Here is a 17,716-nt window from a genome sequence, read left to right as displayed (position 1 = left end):
GATACAGTTTCACACAAAAACAAAATATGTTACTCTATGGCATTTCATCCTTTATAACATTAAAAGGGATAAATTGAGTATATAATTTATTATATTTATTTGAAACATAAATATTATACTGTACTTGTTTAGATTTTTAGAAGGCACCTTAACTTTTTACATTTACAACTCTGTGTTTGCTGCATAAAAACATGGGTCGATAATTGCAATCATTTGACCATAAACAGCTGAAAAAAATGTATTGGAAATGAAAAATTAATTATCTGTCACGAGGGGGCGCTTTAGGAGCGCTGAAATATTACGGTTTCCATAGTAACAGCTGTATACACAGCAGTATTAACGCAGTTTTATCAGACATGAAATGGAAATGCCAACGACACGTTTCTGAAGACAGTAACAGAGAAACGCCATCAAATGTAGCGAAGTAAAAGTAAAGTTTTTTCACTATAAATGTACTTGAGTAAGAGTAAAAGTACCTATCTTTAAATATACTCTAAAAGTACTAGTTACCCCAAAAATTTACTCAAGTAAATGTAACGAAGTAAATGTAATTCGTTACTACCCACCTCTGGTTTCTTCGTACCAAAGTTCAAACCTTTCACAATAAGAAATAAGAAGGAGTTTAAAAAAGGGGTAGAGACGTAAAGTGTCGACTAAAGTAATTTCAAATAATTTTCGACTTTTTAGCTATATTTCAATTACACTACCTACCAGTCAAATGTTTTTGAACAGTACGATTTTTAATGTTTTTTAAAGAAGAAGTCTCTTCTGCTCACCAAGCCTGCATTGTATTTCAAAATACAGGAAAAGCAGTAATACTGTGAAATATTTTTATTTCTTGAAAAAACTGCTTTCAATTGGAATATATTTTAAAATGTACTAGGCTAATTTATCTTCAGTGTCTTCAGTCTTCAGTGTCACATGATCCTTCAGAAATCATTCTAATATGCTGCTTTGCTTTTATTATTATTATTAATATGAATAATATTAAAAACAGTACTTTTTTAATTCTTTGATGAATAGAAAGATCGAAAGATCAGCATTTATTTGAAATAAAAAGCTTTTGTGACATTATACACTATACCATTCAAAAGCTTGGAGTTAGTGTATTTTTTTATTTTTGGGTGGCTGGAAGAAATTATAGAAATTAATACTTTTATTTAGCAAGAATGCTTTAAATTGATCAAAATTAATGATAAAGACATGTATAATGTTACAAAAGATTTATATTTCTGAACTTTCTATTCATCAAAGAAACGTAAAAAAATTTAACTAAATTAGACTAAATTAAAAATATTTTTTTTCTGAACAGCAAATTAAAATATTAGAATGATTTCTGAAGGATCACGTAACTAGAGTTATGATGCCTAAAAATTCAGCTTTGAAATCACAGTAATAAATGATATTTAAAAAAAATATTCAAATAGAAAACAGTTCATTAAATAATACAAATATTTCTAAATTTTCCTGTTTTTGCTGTACTTTGGATCAAATAAATGCAGGCTTGGTGAGCAGAAGAGACATTACAAATTTTATTGTCCAAAAACCTTTGACTGGTAGTGTATAAAAAATATTTTCAGATAAAATACTATAGTTTATAGTATATAGGCTATTTGTAATATTTAAATATGTGATTTAAAGGTAAAATAATGACAGTAACAATTACTGGTCAAGCTTTGTCTACAATACAAGGAAAAATAGACACGGAACCTCTATTTTAATTCTTTCAAATAAATAATACAAAATTGCATAAATTATTCTTGAATCGGTCAAAATATTTAAAGGGAGAAGGTTAAAAACACACAATTTAACATTAGATGTTAAATGTTGATTTAATGCTATTACATTAGAATTTAGTAACCTCCTTACTTTTTCAAGGGAAATACAATTAAATTACAGAAATTAATTACTTAACACATTGGACCCTATAATATACATTATATTGCCAAAAGTATTGGGACACCCCTTCTAATGAACAGGTTTAACTACTTTAATAATTTCCATGAGTAAAAATCTTAATGTTTAAGTATATAATGATATTCTAGGTAATTGTGTGCTTCTCATTTTGTAGCAACAGTTTGGACACAACCCTTTTCTATTCTAACATGGCAATGCCTCTGTGTATAAAGCAAGGTTCAGATAGAAATGATTGATTCAGTCAGTGTGGAAGAACTTGACTGGTCTGCATAAAGCCAATTCCTAACCCCAGTGACTTTAAATGCAGAAGTTGAGCCAAAAACTCATTACTAAACACCAATGACTTGTACATATGGGTACAGTCATTTTATACACTTCCAAAACTGGTGCAATCTTTGTTGCCACAGTTTTGGAAGTGCCTTTTTCTGTTCTAAAGAAGGGGGTGTCCCAATACTTTTGTCCATAGTGTATGTACAAGTCATTGGTGTTTGGTGTCGAGTTTTTGGCTCAAGGTTGCATTTAAAGTCAAACCAGAGGAGTTCAGCTGAGATTTGGACTTGGCTTTATGCAGACCAGTCAAGTTCTTCCACACTGACTGAATCAATCATTTCTCTATGAATCTTGCCTTATACACAAAGGCATTGTCATGTTAGAGTAGAACTAAAATTAGAAGCACACAATTTCCTAGAATATCATTACATGCTTAAACATTAAGATTTGTATGGAAATCACTAGTAAGTAGTCAAACCTTTTCATTAGAAGGGGGTGTCCCAATACTTTTGGCAATATAGTGTATGTAGACCAAATGTGACCCTGGACCACAAAACCAGTCATAAGGTTAAATTTGACAAAACTGAGATATATACATATGAAAGCTCAATAAATAAGCTTTCTATTGATATATGGTTTGTTAGGATAGGGCAATATTTGGCCGAGATACATCTATTTGAAAATCTGGAATCTGAGGGTGCAAAAAATTCAAAATATTGAGAAAATCACCTTTAAAGTTGTCCAAATTAAGTTCTTAACAATGCATATTACTAATCAAATTAAATTTTGATATATTTATAGTAGGAATTTTACAAAAAATCTTTACTTAGTTTCCTAATGATTTTTGGCATAAAAGAAAAATCAATAATTTTGACCCATACTATGTATTTTTGGCTATTGCTACAAATATACCCCAGCGACTTAAGACTGGTTTTGTGGTCCAGGGTCACAAATGTACGGTCCCTACAAGTCTTGGAAAAGAAGTTTGACATTCTGGGAAATTTTTCTCTTAAAAAGCAGCAAAAATCACAAAATAAAATAGGCTAAATCACAAAATTATATATTTTAGAAAATGTAAAAATGCAGAAGGCTGGTTTTCTGTGAAGGATTTGTTTAGGGATATGGAGATTACTCTTTTTCTTATCTCAAAATTGTTTTAGTGCTCTAAATCTCTTTTAATTTTACAACAGTCCAACAACTGCTGCTGTCATGTATGATAGTGATTTGACCACTGTAGTGAATTTGTGCTTGGTTAAACTGTTGGTGTTATAGCCGTCAACCGTTTTACAACCACATTATCTATTATAGGGCAGTGGTTACAACATATATTAAAATATCTGGTGTTGTATATATGACAGAGGTGCTCTGGGGGGCAGTAGAGTCCTTTGCGAGGTTAATAATAAAGTCGGCGAAGATTCAAAGGAAACTTCCCGGATGTTGCTATTCCAGGAAGTGAGTCCTATGACAACAATCCTGTGACAGCATTGTGTGTTTTAGCTTGAGAAACATATTGTCCAGAAAACCGCGCAAAATGGATTGATCGTGTGATCACAGTAAGTAACGCTCAGTCAGAATCATGTGTTTAGTCGATAAAACAGGGGCGTGTCACTATAATAAAACAACAGTGCTAGTCAACAGCTTTGAGAAATCTCCAGATGGTGAGGTGTCTTGTGTTTGAAGGACTTCCTCTTTGTTTATTTAATGCTACAGTTTTAGAATGAATGGTTTAGGAAAGCGTTTCGTACAACATCAAAGAAGCTAATGTTTTGATGTTTTAAAATATTTTAATGTTGCATTTTAAGTGGATATAACTAAATATTTCCTAGTATGTTTAACAATCATTTGACAACAGTAATAGTTTATAGATTAAGCTTAGCTGTTTTAATTTTTATTTTCTGAAACTTCAAAAGTGATCACATGATTTCACAACCACATAAATGTTTGTTTTTTTTGTCAGTGCTTGCATTTCTGTCTTTGTTTCTCCAGAGAAGAGCATGGAGAATGATGAATTTCCGCCAGCGGATGGGGTGGATAGGTGTCGGACTCTACTTGTTGGCTAGCGTCGCTGCAGTCTATTACATCTTTGAGATCAGCCAAACATACAACCGACTTGCGCTGGCACAAGTAGAAAAGGCGGCTGGAACGCAGGCGAAATGGTCGGGAGATGCTTCTTCCTCTTCCCCATCTTCAACCTCATGGATGGTGACTCTGAAAACAAGACTTCTCCTCTTGCCCTTCTGGGTGTGGGCCACCATTTTCCTCATTCCCTACCTCCAGGTGTTTCTATTCCTTTACTCCTGCACAAGGGCGGACCCCAAGACTATAGGATACTGCATTCTGCCCATCTGCCTTGCTGTTCTCTGCAACCGTCACCAAACTTTCGCCAAGGCCTCCAATCAGATCAGCAGACTGCAGCTGATTGACACTTAAAGAGATTTTGGTACCATACAGTTTGGTGTCTTAAGGGTTGGGTGATACAAAAGTGCATTCATAAATGTAGGAATTAAAAGGGGAATGTGTTTAGGATTCTTTTTCTTGAGTGCTTTCTTTAACAACTAATTGTTTAAGTCACTTGCAGTTCCACACCAGTTTTTATTGTGTATTTTCAGCAACAAAGAAAATAGACTATAGGTGATGTTTCATACTCTTTCAAGCTGAATGGCAAAATTGTTGTGTTTTAAGTCTTGTAGATTTATAATAGGATCCAGAAGTATTTTCCATGTCTAGCTCAGTCTTACGGTACTTTTTTTTAGAAGCGTTGTCTTGATTTAACTTTTATAATTATAGTGAAATTTGATGAATGAAATTTAAGTAGCCTAAAAAGGAGGCAAGTAAGCCATTGTCCAAGATGTGGAGATGCTTGTTGAGCTACTTGAATTACACGTCTAATGGTGGGTAGATTCACTATAAATCAAGATGAATAAAAATGTGGACCGTTAACATTTCAGTACTGAGGCCAATGGATTTTTAGTGTCACTTTAATGCTCCAGGCGTTTGTTCTCAACTCCAGTGGAAAATAAGACAACTGCTGACAGCGGTACGACATATGTATTTTCCATTTGTTTTGAATATAATTGCACTCAAGGCAGGAACAAAGGACGGTGTAATAAGAAACTTTTGTATAAAAAAAATTTGATGGATACTCTTTGTTCAAGTATGGTTTCTTGTCAGCTCTAGAGATGGAAAGAGTATTTTCTCCAATTCTTTTATTTGTGTTATCATGTATCATAGTGATAATCAAGTGTCCTCAGAGAAATGACATCTGTGTTTCAGAAAATGTTCATATTCATGTCTATATGGAATGGTTGTGATCTCAATCTCACGTCTTACTGTTGAGAGATTTTGGCATCACTTTACAGCGTAAATAATCGTATCTTTCATATGAAATGCAAAGGTTATTTAGACTTGTTGGGTGTGGTAGGTTGTAATGAGTCTGGAACAAGAAATTGTGTCTCAAACTTTTCGCAGACCTGAATGTGTTGATTTACTTTGTGGTGATGACGTCTTTGGTCACATGTGGATGATTTTCATCATTTGTTGAAATGTTCAAAAAAGGCAAATCGTTTTTTGTCTAAAAGGGCTTGACTGTGAATTTATAATGTTGAATGGGTATTTGTTAACTTTCCGTTGCAATCTTAATACACTGTGGTTTGAAACAACTCTGGATTCTGACAAAAATCAATAAAGAAATGTAATGTGCAGTGTGTATTGTTTTGAAACTCTTTGATTTCCCAATCAGAAACTCAGACGTTTTATGGGATAGCTTGAATCCAGTTTATTGCACAGTGGTTTATTATTACCTGTTAGCTGAGGAAACTAAAGTACTGATAACCACTGTCAATTTGTAACTTTTTATAACAGGAAACATGTATCGACCAAACAATTTTCCCTTCACACAGTTATGCTTTCAGCTTTTAGAGGAATCTAAAGGTATGGAAAATAACTTAGACATACATGAACAAAAATTGGAACAAAATAAGGCAACATTGTCTTAAACTTGTGGCTGACATAAAGGTTTTTCTGAAGAGATTATGTATTGATGTAACAAAACATCTTTATGTAATAAAGGCCATTACAAAATATAGACCGCTGTGAATATCATGACCGCAAGGTCTTTATCCGCTTGTTTGGAGGTTCTGAGTTTGACTTTTTGGTGGCCATTTTTGTGGTACTCTCCTCTTCGTCACTGTCCTCTTCTTCATCATCTATAATGCATTTCAAAAACAGAAAGAACTCACAAAATGAGATAAAATAATAAATATGACAGAATTGACCGAAAATGACTTAACTGTAATAAGAATATGGAAGTAATAAATAATTTTTAAAGTTAGTAAGAAAATAAACTGAAGACAATTGGGACACTACTTAACATATTTGTGAACCTGGACCACAAAACCAGTCACAAGGGTCTTTTTTTTTTTTTTTTTAATTGAGCTAGGTAAGCTCTCCATAAACGTATGGTTTGTTAGAATAGGACAATATTTGTCCGAGATACAACTATTTGAAAATCTTGGATCTGAAAAAATTTATAATTGAGAAAATTGCATTTAAAGACGTCTAAATGACGTTCTTAGCAATGCATATTAATAATCAAAAATTAAGTAAGTTTTGATATATTTACGGTAGGTAATTAAAAGTATCTTCATGGAACATGATTTTTGGCATTAAAAAATAGATAATTTTGGCCCATACAAAGTATTTTTGGCTATAGCTGCAAATATACCCATGCTACTTAAGACTAGTTTTGTGGTCCAGTGTCACATTTGCATAGTGACAGAACGCAATATCAATAAAGTTAAGCAGCTCACTGGCATTTGAGGGGAGACTTTTAGCCACCTTCGTAGACTTTATTGTATGATTTTATTTATTTTACGTTTGTTTGTTAAGTTTGTTGGTTTCCCATAAACGACCCAGTCTTCATTGTAACGTTAGCTGCTTACCATCTACATCTGCTTTGTTGTTTTCCGTTGAGCCCCTTTCTTGTTCAACAAGAGCCGTCAAAACTTCTGATATCTCAGCGTTTAATTTCTTGATGCCAGTTATCAGTGATTTCAAATTGCCATCTACTTGTACTGTAACCGGATTTGTCTGTCCATCTCGGTACTTTAGCTCTCCCTTCAGCTCGCACGCTGCCATATTGCAGATGCACACTGTAACTCGGTTGCCAGATCTTACAAGAAAACCACGCAAAATGGACTAAAAAAAATTGAATATCTAATTAATGATTTATAAAATAGAATGAAATACATTACAGGCTGAACTACAACATTTTTCAAAATATTAGAATTATTATCAGTAATTATATAATTTTACAAAAATAGCTCAAATACTGTATTATTGCTTTTGCAGTTCTACGGTTGACTGGTAGTGTATGTCAACAAACAAAAACATAGTTATACATAATAAAATAGCTATACAACTGGTCATTCCAATGCAACATGCAGCAAATTAACTATTGTAACAAAAGACAAACATGAATGTAATGGAAGACAATGGAAGTATTTTTAAATATACACTACCAGTCAGATTTTGAATGTTTTAAAAAGGTCTCTTCTGCTCTCCAAGCCTGCATTTATTTGATCCGAAGTACAGCTATTTTCTTTTTGAATATATTTTCAAATGTAACTTATTTCTGATTTGCTGCTCAAAAACATTTATTATTATTATTATTATGTTGAAAAGCTTAATTTTAACAGCATTTATCTGAAATAGAAATCTTTTGAAACATTATAAATGTCTTTATCCTCACTTTTGATCATTTTAAAGCATCCTTGCTAAAAAAAATAATTAAATTTCTTTACCAAAATAAATAAATAAATAATACTGACTTCAAGCTTTTGAATGGTATTGTGTATAATATTACAAAAGCTTTTTTATTTCAGATAAATGCTGATCTTTGGGTCTTTCTATTCATCAAAGAATCCTGAAAAATGTACTGTTTAAAATATTGATGATAATAATAAAAAACGTTTCTTGAACAGCAAATCAGTATATTAGAATGATTTCTGAAAGATCATGTGACACTGAAGACTGAAGTAATGATGCTAAGAATTTAACTTTGATCACAGGAATAAATTACATTTTAAAATATATTCAAATAGAAAGCAGTTATTTTAAATGGTTGAAATATTTAACAGTATTACTGCTTTTGCTGTATTTTAAATCAAATAAACGCAGGCTTGGTGAGTAAAAGAGACTTCTTTAAAAAGCATTAAAAATCTGACTGTTCAAAAACTTTTGACTGGTAGGGTATATGCAAAAAAAAAAAAAAACAACAACAAAAAAGCACACCAATAAGTGACAAACTAATTATGAGCGGTGTAATACGTGGACATGGCAACACTAATCTACCCTTTGAACTTCGACCTATCAAATTGTTTTTGCGAAAATTCCTATTTTTTATGTTCATCCAGAATCACTGAGGTAATGTGGGTGTCATGTATTAATACACATTTGTCAGACAAAAAGCTCTGAAATAATAAATTCTATTTACAATTCCCGCAACTCTCCCGCCAAAACAGCTTGTATTTGCATAAACCGGAAGCAGCATTGGTTTTGTTATTGTCACAGTTAATCCCGAGAATTTGTTCGGGTAATGTCAAATTGCATGACACTTTCCCACATCTCTCCTTTAGTTTTGTTACAGAGGGCCCGCTGTCTTCAGTAAAAGGTGATTTCGTTGACAGTCGAGTTAGTTCGTGACTCGTTTCGTGCCCTGGAACAGGAACTAGAAACATTTTTTTGCACTCGTCTCTTCAAGGATGGCGGCAAATGATGGAGAGGAGGAGGCTACTGTATCTCTGGTGGACGTCTTAGAGGAGGATGAAGAACTGGAGAACGAAGCCTCCGCTGTTCTTGGAGGAAGTGATTCAGAGAAATGCTCGTATCCAGAGGTTTGACATCTTTATGTAAACGCAGACTATTCCTATAATCCGTTTTTAGCATGCGGATTGTACCTCAACACAGCCTGTTTCATCTTGGTTTTCAACATAACGTTAATTCTTTTAAAATCTTAATAGGATTGTTTTGATTTGGGTTTTAGTATAAAACATTATTATTGATGCGTCGATGCTGCATCTATTTGTTGGAAATAAACCTTACAAACAGATAATAGCAGGATAAAGCAGGTTGCCTGTGAGCAGATGTTCTGTATTTACATCCATATTCCTAAAAGACAATACGTTAATATCCTGAAAACAAGGTGATTTTTTTTGTCCTGACAGGGATATGTGAAGCGTCAAGCTCTGTATGCCTGCAACACGTGCACACCAAAGGGAGGAGAGCCAGCTGGCATCTGCCTGGCATGTTCTTACAAGTGCCATGAAGGCCATGACCTTTTTGAGCTATATACCAAGAGGTGAATATTTCCACAATCCATCTAAAATTACCACTCAAACTGTGATATTATGTTAGAAGGTACATTTTCTGCTGCTCTAACCCATTTAAGCAGAGGCTGATTGGTCTTCTGATGAGTTTCCATGTACATTTTGCATATTAATTAGTCTAATTTGTATGACAGTAAGATTATTTAGATGTGTTTTCCTTTACGTACAGTTGAAGTCAAAAGTTTACCTAGGCTACACCTTGCAGAAGCTGCAAAATGTTTATTATTTTACCAAAATAAGAGGGGTCATTTTTCACATAAAAGATGTTTACATATAGTCCACAAGAGAAAATAATAGATACATTTTAAAAATGACCTCGTTCAAAAGTTTACATATGCTTGATTCTTAATACTGTGTTGTTGCCTGAATGATCCGCAGCTGTGTTTTTTCTGTTTTTAGTGATAGTTGTTCATGAGTCCATTGTTTGTCCTGAACAGTTAAACTGCTCGCTGTTCTTCAGTAAAATCCTCCAGGTCCTATGATGAAAACCTATGATGGTTTTTCAGCATTTTTGTGTATTTGAACCTTTTCCAACGATAACTGTATGGTTTTGAGATCCATCCTTTCACACTGAGGACAACTGAGGGACTCATATGCAACTGTTACAGAAGGTTCAAACACTCACTGATGCTCCAGAAGGAAAAACAATGCATTCAGAGTCGGGGTGAAACCTTACATTTGAAGATTAGACTGTCTTCTGGGAAACATGTAAGTATCTTTTGTAGCTTCTGAAGGGCAGTACTAAATTAAAAAATATATTTAGGCAAAATAAGAAAAATGTACATATCTTCATTCTGTTCAAAAGTTTTTCACCCCCGGCTCTTAATGCCGGGTGTGTTTCCTTTTGAAGCATCAGTGAGCGTTTGAAGCTTCTGTAATAGTTGCAAATGAGTCCCTCAGTTGTCCTTAGTGTGAAAAGATGGGTCTCAAAATCATACAGTCATTGCTGGAAAGGGATCAGATACACCAAAATGCTAAAAACAAAAACAAAGAATTTGTGGGACCTGAAGGATTTTTCTTAACTGTTCAGGACAAACAAGGGACTCATGAGCAACTATCACTAAACAAAACAAAAAAACACAGCTGTGGATCATTTAGGTAACAACAGTATTAAGAATCAAGTGCGTGTAAACTTTTGAACAGGGTCATATTTATAAATTCATCTATTATTTTCTCTTGTGGACTATATGTAAACATCTTTTATATCGTATTCAGGTTAGTACTAAATAAAAAACAAACAAACATGTTGTATGATCCCTCTTACTTTAGTAAAATAATTCACATTTTGTAGATTCTGCAAGAGTATGTAAACGTTTGACCTCAACTTTATTTGCACTGGCTGCATCATAAACAATGTGAGTGAAGACGTGAGTGATACCTGTCACAAAAACATATTTTTTATTGTTTTGGTGGTTTAATGTTAAAAAAAAATGGAGATCTGGATGAATTAAAACTTTAGGGATCAGGTTTTCTTAGATGGTTTAGATTGAATTACACACAGGTCCTACTTTAAATTCTGTTTGCAGAGGCATTGTGATATATTATTTAATCCTTATTAAAAATACAGGAATTTTCGGTGTGATTGTGGAAATGACAAGTTTGGGGAAAAGGAGTGCAAGCTATTTGCGGTAAGATACATTTTACTGTGAGTTTGAATTTGTCATTCCGTTTTTATTTTCCTAACTTGATGAATTTCTGTTATGCAGGATAAAGAAAAAGTGAATTCAGGGAACAAATACAGCCACAATTTCTTTGGCTTGTATTGCACATGTGACAGACCCTACCCAGATCCAGAGGACGAGGTAATGTGTTTCAATTGAGTAGCATTCTATAGTTGTATATTGTAACTTTTTAATTATGAATCCATATTCAGATGCAGGTTTTTGAATAGTAGAGTCACTATTATATAGAGGGTTTGCACTTGCGTCACGGTTTGGTCAGTTACACGAATGCATGGCCATATTGGCGATACTCAGATGTAAACGGCGGCATGGATTGCACAGTTAATGTACTACTGAATACGTTGTTCTGCTAATTTATGCTGTCTAAACCATGGACAAAAAAAGTGTGGAAGCTGCTAAATCATATAGAGACGGAATTAGTAAGCAGGGAAGGGTGCAATATTTTGACAAACTTAAGTTAATAGGTGGTAAAGATACATACAGCAGTATTAAGATATTAGCCTAATATTTCACCTACCTGACTGGAAATGATAAGAACAAACATAAATGTTGTCAAGATTCTTGCTCCAGAAATCCAGGTTTAGTTTGACCAACCACAAATGACAGTTTTTTGCACTCTTGTTATAACTTTTTTCAGTCTAAAGTACTCCAAATGTTTTTCCCGGTCTGACCGATTATTACAGCCCAAAACATGACAATAAGGGATCATTTTCAGCAGCAATAATCAGCAAAAATATGCTTTGAGTTTCGTTTGGATCAGTGGCATTGTTTACGTCCAATTGATGACACGTTGTGAAAAAACTCTATTACATACAGTAGGTTACATACATGAACAATGCTTTCTCTCTTCAGGTTCCAGATGAGATGATCCAGTGTATCGCGTGTGAGGACTGGTTCCACGGTCGGGTTAGTTTCAAATCAGATTACAGTCAGGCAGGGCATGAACATGATTTACTGTTCTTTGTCTGTGTAGATGAGGAACGTAATATATTCAGGTTAAAATGTTTGAAAGCATCTCTGTGTGTTTCTCTCAGCATTTAGGCTGCACAGTGCCAGACTGTGTGGAGCTGCAAGAGATGATCTGCGAGTCATGCATGAACAAAACACCTTTCCTTTGGAACTATGCTGCACATATTGCAGGTAATGGTATGTGTTTTTTGCTTTTGCATTTACAGATATTTACTATGAAAATTTAGTATGAACATTTATACATGTGTGAAGGTTTATTCTGTCTTGTTTGCATCAGTGCCTCCCATAACAAAAGTAAGTCCATGCAAAGGAGAGGAGGATGTGAAGGTGGAGGTAGAAAATGATGAAGAGGAGAAGGTCAAAAATGAGAACCCGAAGAGCTCTGGAGATGAGAAGGTACTTACTGTTTGCTGTAATGTGTCCTTGTTTTTTCCATTCATTCCTGCTCAGTCCATTTTATTACGGACAGATTAATTTAAAGAGATAGTTCGGCCAAAAATGAATGTTCTGTCATTGATTACTCATCCTCATGTTGTTCCAAACACTCATCTTCAGAACACAAATTAAGTATTTTTGATGAAATCTGAGAGCTTTCTGACCCTGCATAGACAGCAACACAACTATCAGGTTCAAGGCCCAGAAAGGTAGTAACAACAATGTTAAAATAGTCCATGTGACATCAGTGGCTTAACCTTAATTTCATGAAGTTATGAGAGTGTGCAAAGAAAACAAAAATGGCTTCATAAAATTAAGGTTGAGCCACTGTTGTCACATGGACTATTTTAACATTGTTGTTACTACCTTTCTGGGTCTTGAATGTGTCAGTTGCAGGGTTAGAAAGCTCTGTCAAGCTCGGATTTCATCAAAAATATCTTAATTTGTTTTCTGAAGATGAACAAAGGTCTTGTGGGTGATGATTTAAAGCTGTTGAGAGACCGTTTGCCTTTGTTTTGAAGTCTCACCACAAGGTGGCAGAAGTTCTCTTAGACGATGCATGTCTGAAAGAGTTTTCATTGGGGATTTGGTTCATCTCATATGCGTCATCTGTCTCAATTAAGCCGTAATTTGAAGGAATCGAGCTAAACCACATTTGCACCACATTGTTTCGTTGCTCTTAGCAAGATCGCCAACTCAGCTGCCTGACTGAGAAATTTAAATGATTGTAACAATTTTAAGACAGGAATCAGTGAGCAAGATTTAGTGACCTTCTCTCTGCCGTCAGGTGCAGATCAACGGGACATCGGCCTGTAAACGGAAACACCAGGAAGAAACTGAAGGTTCCTCTGAGGAGGGTTCGTGCTCGGGTTGCAGACTGAGAGAGATGAAGGCTTCCGGGAGGAGCCGGACTCCGCAGGGCTCTGTGTTCTGGCCGTCTGCCTGGCGTACAAAACTCTGCACCTGTGCCGACTGCAAGGTACAGCTCAAAGACTTACATTACAGAGCAGATAATACTGCTTTCCCCATTAACAGAGCGATTCTCTACCATTCAGGTGCAAAAAAAACACAATATTGTTTCTGGTCTTTGCTTAGGTTCTCTATACAGATGCAGGAGTGTCTTTCCTCATGGATGAGATGGACACTGTCCTGGCGTATGAGAACAAAGGCAAGTCTACAGAGCAGGCTGAACAGGCGAGTGGAGCTGAGGGTCGTGACCCCTTGATGTCGGCCCTTAACAATCTAGATCGGGTTCAGCAGCTGGAGATCATCCATGGTTAGTGGGTTTAGTGGTACCTATCGTCCTTATCTGTGTGAAAGCAAAACTAATTAGTTTTCTGACTAACTCTAATCAAACTACTCATAATAAAGGAATAGTTCGCCCAAAAATCGAAATTCTGTCATTAATTACTCACCCTCATGTCATTCTAAACCTGTAAGACCTTTGTTCTTGATTTTTGATGAAATCCAAGAGCTTTCTGACCCTTCGTAGACCGCAGGAGAAGAATTGTTAAATAAAGTTGTGATTTTTGTTTTCTTGGTGCACAAAAAGTATTCTTGTAGCTTTATAAAATTATAGTTTAACCACTGATATCACATGGACTATTTTACCAATGTCCTTACTACAATTCTGGGCCTGGGCACATGTCTGTTGCATTGCTGTCTATGCAGGGTCAGAAAACTATTGGATTTTATCAAAAGTATCTGAATTTGTGTTCTGAAGATGTTCGAAGGTCTTGCGGGTTTGGATGAACTATCCCTTTAACTGTGATGTTCATGTTTGATTTTTCCTCAGAATATAACGACATGAAGACAGAGCTGAAGGACTACCTTCAGCGATTTGCTGCAGAAGGAAAAGTAGGCTTTCAGTCTTCTTTTTTCAATGTGTGATTTAGTTAAACACAAGTTTGTACTGTCTAGTGTTCATTTTCTCCTCCCTGTTTGTTTAGGTGGTGACACCTGAGGACATCCGTCATTTTTTCGAACAGCAGCAAAGCCGCAAGAGACGAAGAGCCAACGCAGGCCAGTATTACTGCAGTTAAACCGCCCATACCAGCTACATCCAATTCTTCGTTTTTTTTTTTCCACCCAGTCTGTTCATTTCAAGGCCACCCCTGGTTTTGTAAAATAAATATGCAGTTCAAATTCAGGCCCTCATAACCTTGTATAGTGCTGTATGACGATGATGGTTTTGTTTCCAAAGACGTAGCTGTAATTCTTTTCTTGTAATCCTGCCATTTAAAACAGGGCTTGAGTTTGAGATGACGATTGGCTCTCAGTGTGCAGATGCATTATGGAAAGATTAAAAACAATGGATTTTCGGTAAAGCACTAATATAATGTCACAGAAATAGGAATTACAGTCAATCCTCAGGAGCTCTTCTCTCTTTTAAGCAATTTAAAATGGTGCCGTTATTTACAGAAGGCTATTGGGGAAGTCACAATCACATGACTCGATCAGTATTTGTTCTGTTCTGATGAGATGGCAAATATTCACATTCATAAATGTCAGGGTGAATAGTTCTACAGCCTATTGGAAAAATCTGTTTAGATAAACCTACGCAAGCGCTTTTTCAGATTGTTCAATTTCAATTGTGAATTGTCCAGTAACGCTTTCTTCATTTTATCTTGTTTTAACTTGGTTTGTTTGTAGATTCTGTTACTTTTTAATGTCCTACCTTTGAGAAATAAACATGGTAATACATTTGGGCCCTGTGACGTATGTCTCTTGTTTATCCCAGGAACACAAACACTGCTTGGATTTCTTAAATAATTAAGAGTTTTGTTAATAACTGATCAAGCTTTACACTATTTTAATGGGTAAAAAACTGATCAAGGCCATTAGACTTGGTGTAGTTCATCCTGTGATTTACTCCCCTTCAAGCCATCCTCGGTGTATATGACTTCCTTCTTTCAGACGATATACAATCAGAGTTATATTAAAAATGTCCTGGCTCTTCCAGGCTTTATAATGGCAGTGAATGGGTGTTGAGATTTTGAAGTCCAATAAAGTGCATCCATCCATCGTTAAAAGTGCTCTACACGGCTCCAAGGGGTTAATAAAGGCCTTCTGACGCGAATTGATGTGTTTGTGAAAGAAAAATATCCATATTTAAAACTAATCTCTAGCTTCCGCTAACTATTGTACACACGTTTACGAGTGAGTGGCGTTCCAGCAGATAACATAGGATGTAGACATAGCGTAAGCTTCAATGAGAATATGCTAGTCTTGCGAGAACCAAGTTTTGTTTACAGCAAATGAGTCTCCTCTTGGCTTACATTAAAATCCTACAACATTTTTTGTGCATATGACAGCTAGCGGATGCTAGAGATTATGGTTTACAAAGTTTTAAAGTGGTCCTATTATGCTTTTCCACTTTTTGAATTTTAGCCAGTGTGTGGTGTGTATGTTTGGGCATAAAAACATCTACAAAGTTACAAATCTCAAAGTCCACTCCAAAGGGAGATATTTAGTTATAAAAATCCCTTTTCAAGAACTACAACCAATGGCTTGTTTGGACTACACAGCAGTATTTTCTGGATATTCACAAAGCTCATTAGAATATCATTCAAATAAATCCCGCCTATGGAAATTCAAATTAATAATGACAATATCATGTATGGGTGATCTTGCAGGCTGACGATAGGACCAACACTACTGTAGCGTATTATTTACTCACCCTCTATGCATTCTAGGTGTATATGACTGACTTCTTTTAGATGAATGCAATTGGAGTAATATTAAAAATGATCCTGGCACTCCCAAGCGTTAGAACGGCATAGACTGGTGTTTCTCTCCATCAGTCCAAAACAAGTCCAATAAAGTGCATTGCTCCATAATAAAAAGTGCCTCATGGCTCCGGGGGGATCAATCATAGCCTCCTGTAGTGAACCGATGTGTTTTTGTAAGAAAAATATACATATTTAAAATGTAAGAATGACTTTAATCTAGCTTGCGCTAACAGTTGTACACAGAACTAGCTGCTTTAGAAGGGGGCGTGGCAGGACTGAAACGCTGTCTAAGCTGTTCACGATCGCAACGCAGTAGGACTGCTAACCAATCACAACACATATTGTTTTTCGGAAGGCAGGCCTTCATCAAACCTGGAACTAATCGAGCCATTTGTGCCAGGCTGGGGAGAAAGCTATTGTAATAATGTAAATTATGTGAAGAATACTTACCACTAAGCATGAGAGCATGTTCTAGTGCACCCCCAAAACAAAAAAAACTTTGTAAAAGAGCATAATAGGACGCCCTTAAATATAGATATTTTTCTTATACAAACACATCGCTTCATTTCAGAAGGCCTTTATTAACCCTTTGAAGCCATGTGGAGCACTTTTTATGATGGATGGATGCACTTTATTGGACTTTAAAATCTCAACACCCATTCACTGCCATTATAAAGCTTGGAAGAGCCAGGACATTTTTAATGTAACTTAGACTGTATTCAGTTGAAAGAAGAAAGTCATATACACCTAAGATAGCACGAGGGTGAGCAAAACATTTTTGAGTGAACTACACCTTTAAAAACGTTTTTTAAAATGTACCATAATTTCAGTCTCAATTTAACTTTCAGGTATGTTCAGACAAGTCATGGGGAAAGAGTTTTAAATGCTGCTGGAGCCCGATCAATCTGAGGGAATGAGTGCCTGCAGCTACACTAGTAATTTACATAAACAGGCCCAAACAATATCCATAAGGGCTTTCCACATTATTTATATAGCTTAAAAAATGGCTGTTTTTAAGGCCTCCATGCTTGTGATTTTGCATACACATTAAGTTGGTTTTAGATTTATTGTAAATTTCAGTGGGAACCCAATTCCCCGCATGATTCCTGCATAAAAGTGATTGTGTAGATTGTTTGGTTAGTGAATGAGACCCGCTGTGTTTCGCCCTACCATTTCCCACTAATGGGAAGGTGTTACTAACTGCTCATCTGACAGCTTGAATGAATGGTTTAGTGATCCAGGGTCACATTTTTTCAGTCATGTGTCAGTCAAAATCATCTGAAAACTGTATAAGCTTTCCATTGACCTATGGTTTGTTAGGATAGGA

At 35.4% G+C, this 17,716-nt stretch overlaps 3 protein-coding genes across 5 annotated transcripts; 2 read left to right on the top strand and 1 right to left on the bottom strand.

Moving 5' to 3' along the window:
- The first annotated feature begins 3,625 nt into the window (after positions 1-3,625).
- Positions 3,626-5,888, top strand: tmem251 (transmembrane protein 251). 2 transcript variants are annotated; one of them, XM_073816625.1, is made up of 2 exons: positions 3,626-3,740; positions 4,174-5,888. In XM_073816625.1, exon 2 carries the CDS (start codon positions 4,189-4,191, stop codon positions 4,615-4,617), a length of 429 nt encoding a protein of 142 aa, XP_073672726.1. In that variant the 5' UTR covers positions 3,626-3,740; positions 4,174-4,188; the 3' UTR covers positions 4,618-5,888. The 2 variants fall into 2 exon arrangements, with proteins under 2 accessions (XP_073672726.1, XP_073672725.1); XM_073816624.1 differs by having other exon boundaries at positions 3,636-3,740; positions 4,145-5,888.
- Positions 5,889-5,937: 49 nt separating this feature from the next.
- LOC141283343 (uncharacterized) lies at positions 5,938-7,331 on the bottom strand. The gene is made up of 2 exons (XM_073816626.1): positions 7,128-7,331; positions 5,938-6,392 (listed from the first exon to the last, which is right to left on the bottom strand). The coding sequence occupies exons 1-2, from the start codon at positions 7,321-7,323 to the stop codon at positions 6,286-6,288; spliced, it is 303 nt and encodes a 100-aa protein (XP_073672727.1). The 5' UTR covers positions 7,324-7,331; the 3' UTR covers positions 5,938-6,285.
- Positions 7,332-8,756: 1,425 nt separating this feature from the next.
- ubr7 (ubiquitin protein ligase E3 component n-recognin 7) lies at positions 8,757-15,366 on the top strand. Of its 2 annotated transcripts, none has more exons than XM_073816533.1 (11): positions 8,757-9,080; positions 9,411-9,544; positions 11,140-11,200; positions 11,279-11,374; positions 12,107-12,160; positions 12,289-12,394; positions 12,501-12,619; positions 13,446-13,637; positions 13,754-13,934; positions 14,454-14,515; positions 14,608-15,366. In XM_073816533.1, exons 1-11 carry the CDS (start codon positions 8,949-8,951, stop codon positions 14,698-14,700), a joined length of 1,230 nt encoding a protein of 409 aa, XP_073672634.1. In that variant the 5' UTR covers positions 8,757-8,948; the 3' UTR covers positions 14,701-15,366. The 2 variants fall into 2 exon arrangements, with proteins under 2 accessions (XP_073672634.1, XP_073672633.1); XM_073816532.1 differs by having other exon boundaries at positions 12,289-12,400.
- The last annotated feature ends 2,350 nt before the right edge of the window (positions 15,367-17,716 follow it).

The sequence above is a fragment of the Garra rufa genome, chromosome 13 (assembly GCF_049309525.1).
Source record: "Garra rufa chromosome 13, GarRuf1.0, whole genome shotgun sequence".
Taxonomy (NCBI): domain Eukaryota; kingdom Metazoa; phylum Chordata; class Actinopteri; order Cypriniformes; family Cyprinidae; genus Garra; species Garra rufa.
The sequence above is the reverse complement of the archived record's forward strand: the minus strand, read 5'-3'. Positions and strand labels throughout refer to the sequence as shown.

What these genes read in the sequence shown, in the direction of transcription:
- LOC141283343 (XM_073816626.1), bottom strand. Translation starts at nt 7,323, where the DNA reads ATGGCAGCGTGCGAGCTGAAGGGAGAGCTAAAGTACCGAGATGGACAG. An exon ending in CAACAAAGCAGATGTAGATG is followed by an intron (nt 6,393 to 7,127) that starts GTAAGCAGCTAA and finishes AATGCATTATAG; the next exon opens with ATGATGAAGAAGAGGACAGT.
- ubr7 (XM_073816532.1), top strand. Translation starts at nt 8,949, where the DNA reads ATGGCGGCAAATGATGGAGAGGAGGAGGCTACTGTATCTCTGGTGGAC. An exon ending in AGAGCTCTGGAGATGAGAAG is followed by an intron (nt 12,620 to 13,445) that starts GTACTTACTGTT and finishes CTCTGCCGTCAG; the next exon opens with GTGCAGATCAACGGGACATC. An exon ending in GCACCTGTGCCGACTGCAAG is followed by an intron (nt 13,638 to 13,753) that starts GTACAGCTCAAA and finishes GTCTTTGCTTAG; the next exon opens with GTTCTCTATACAGATGCAGG.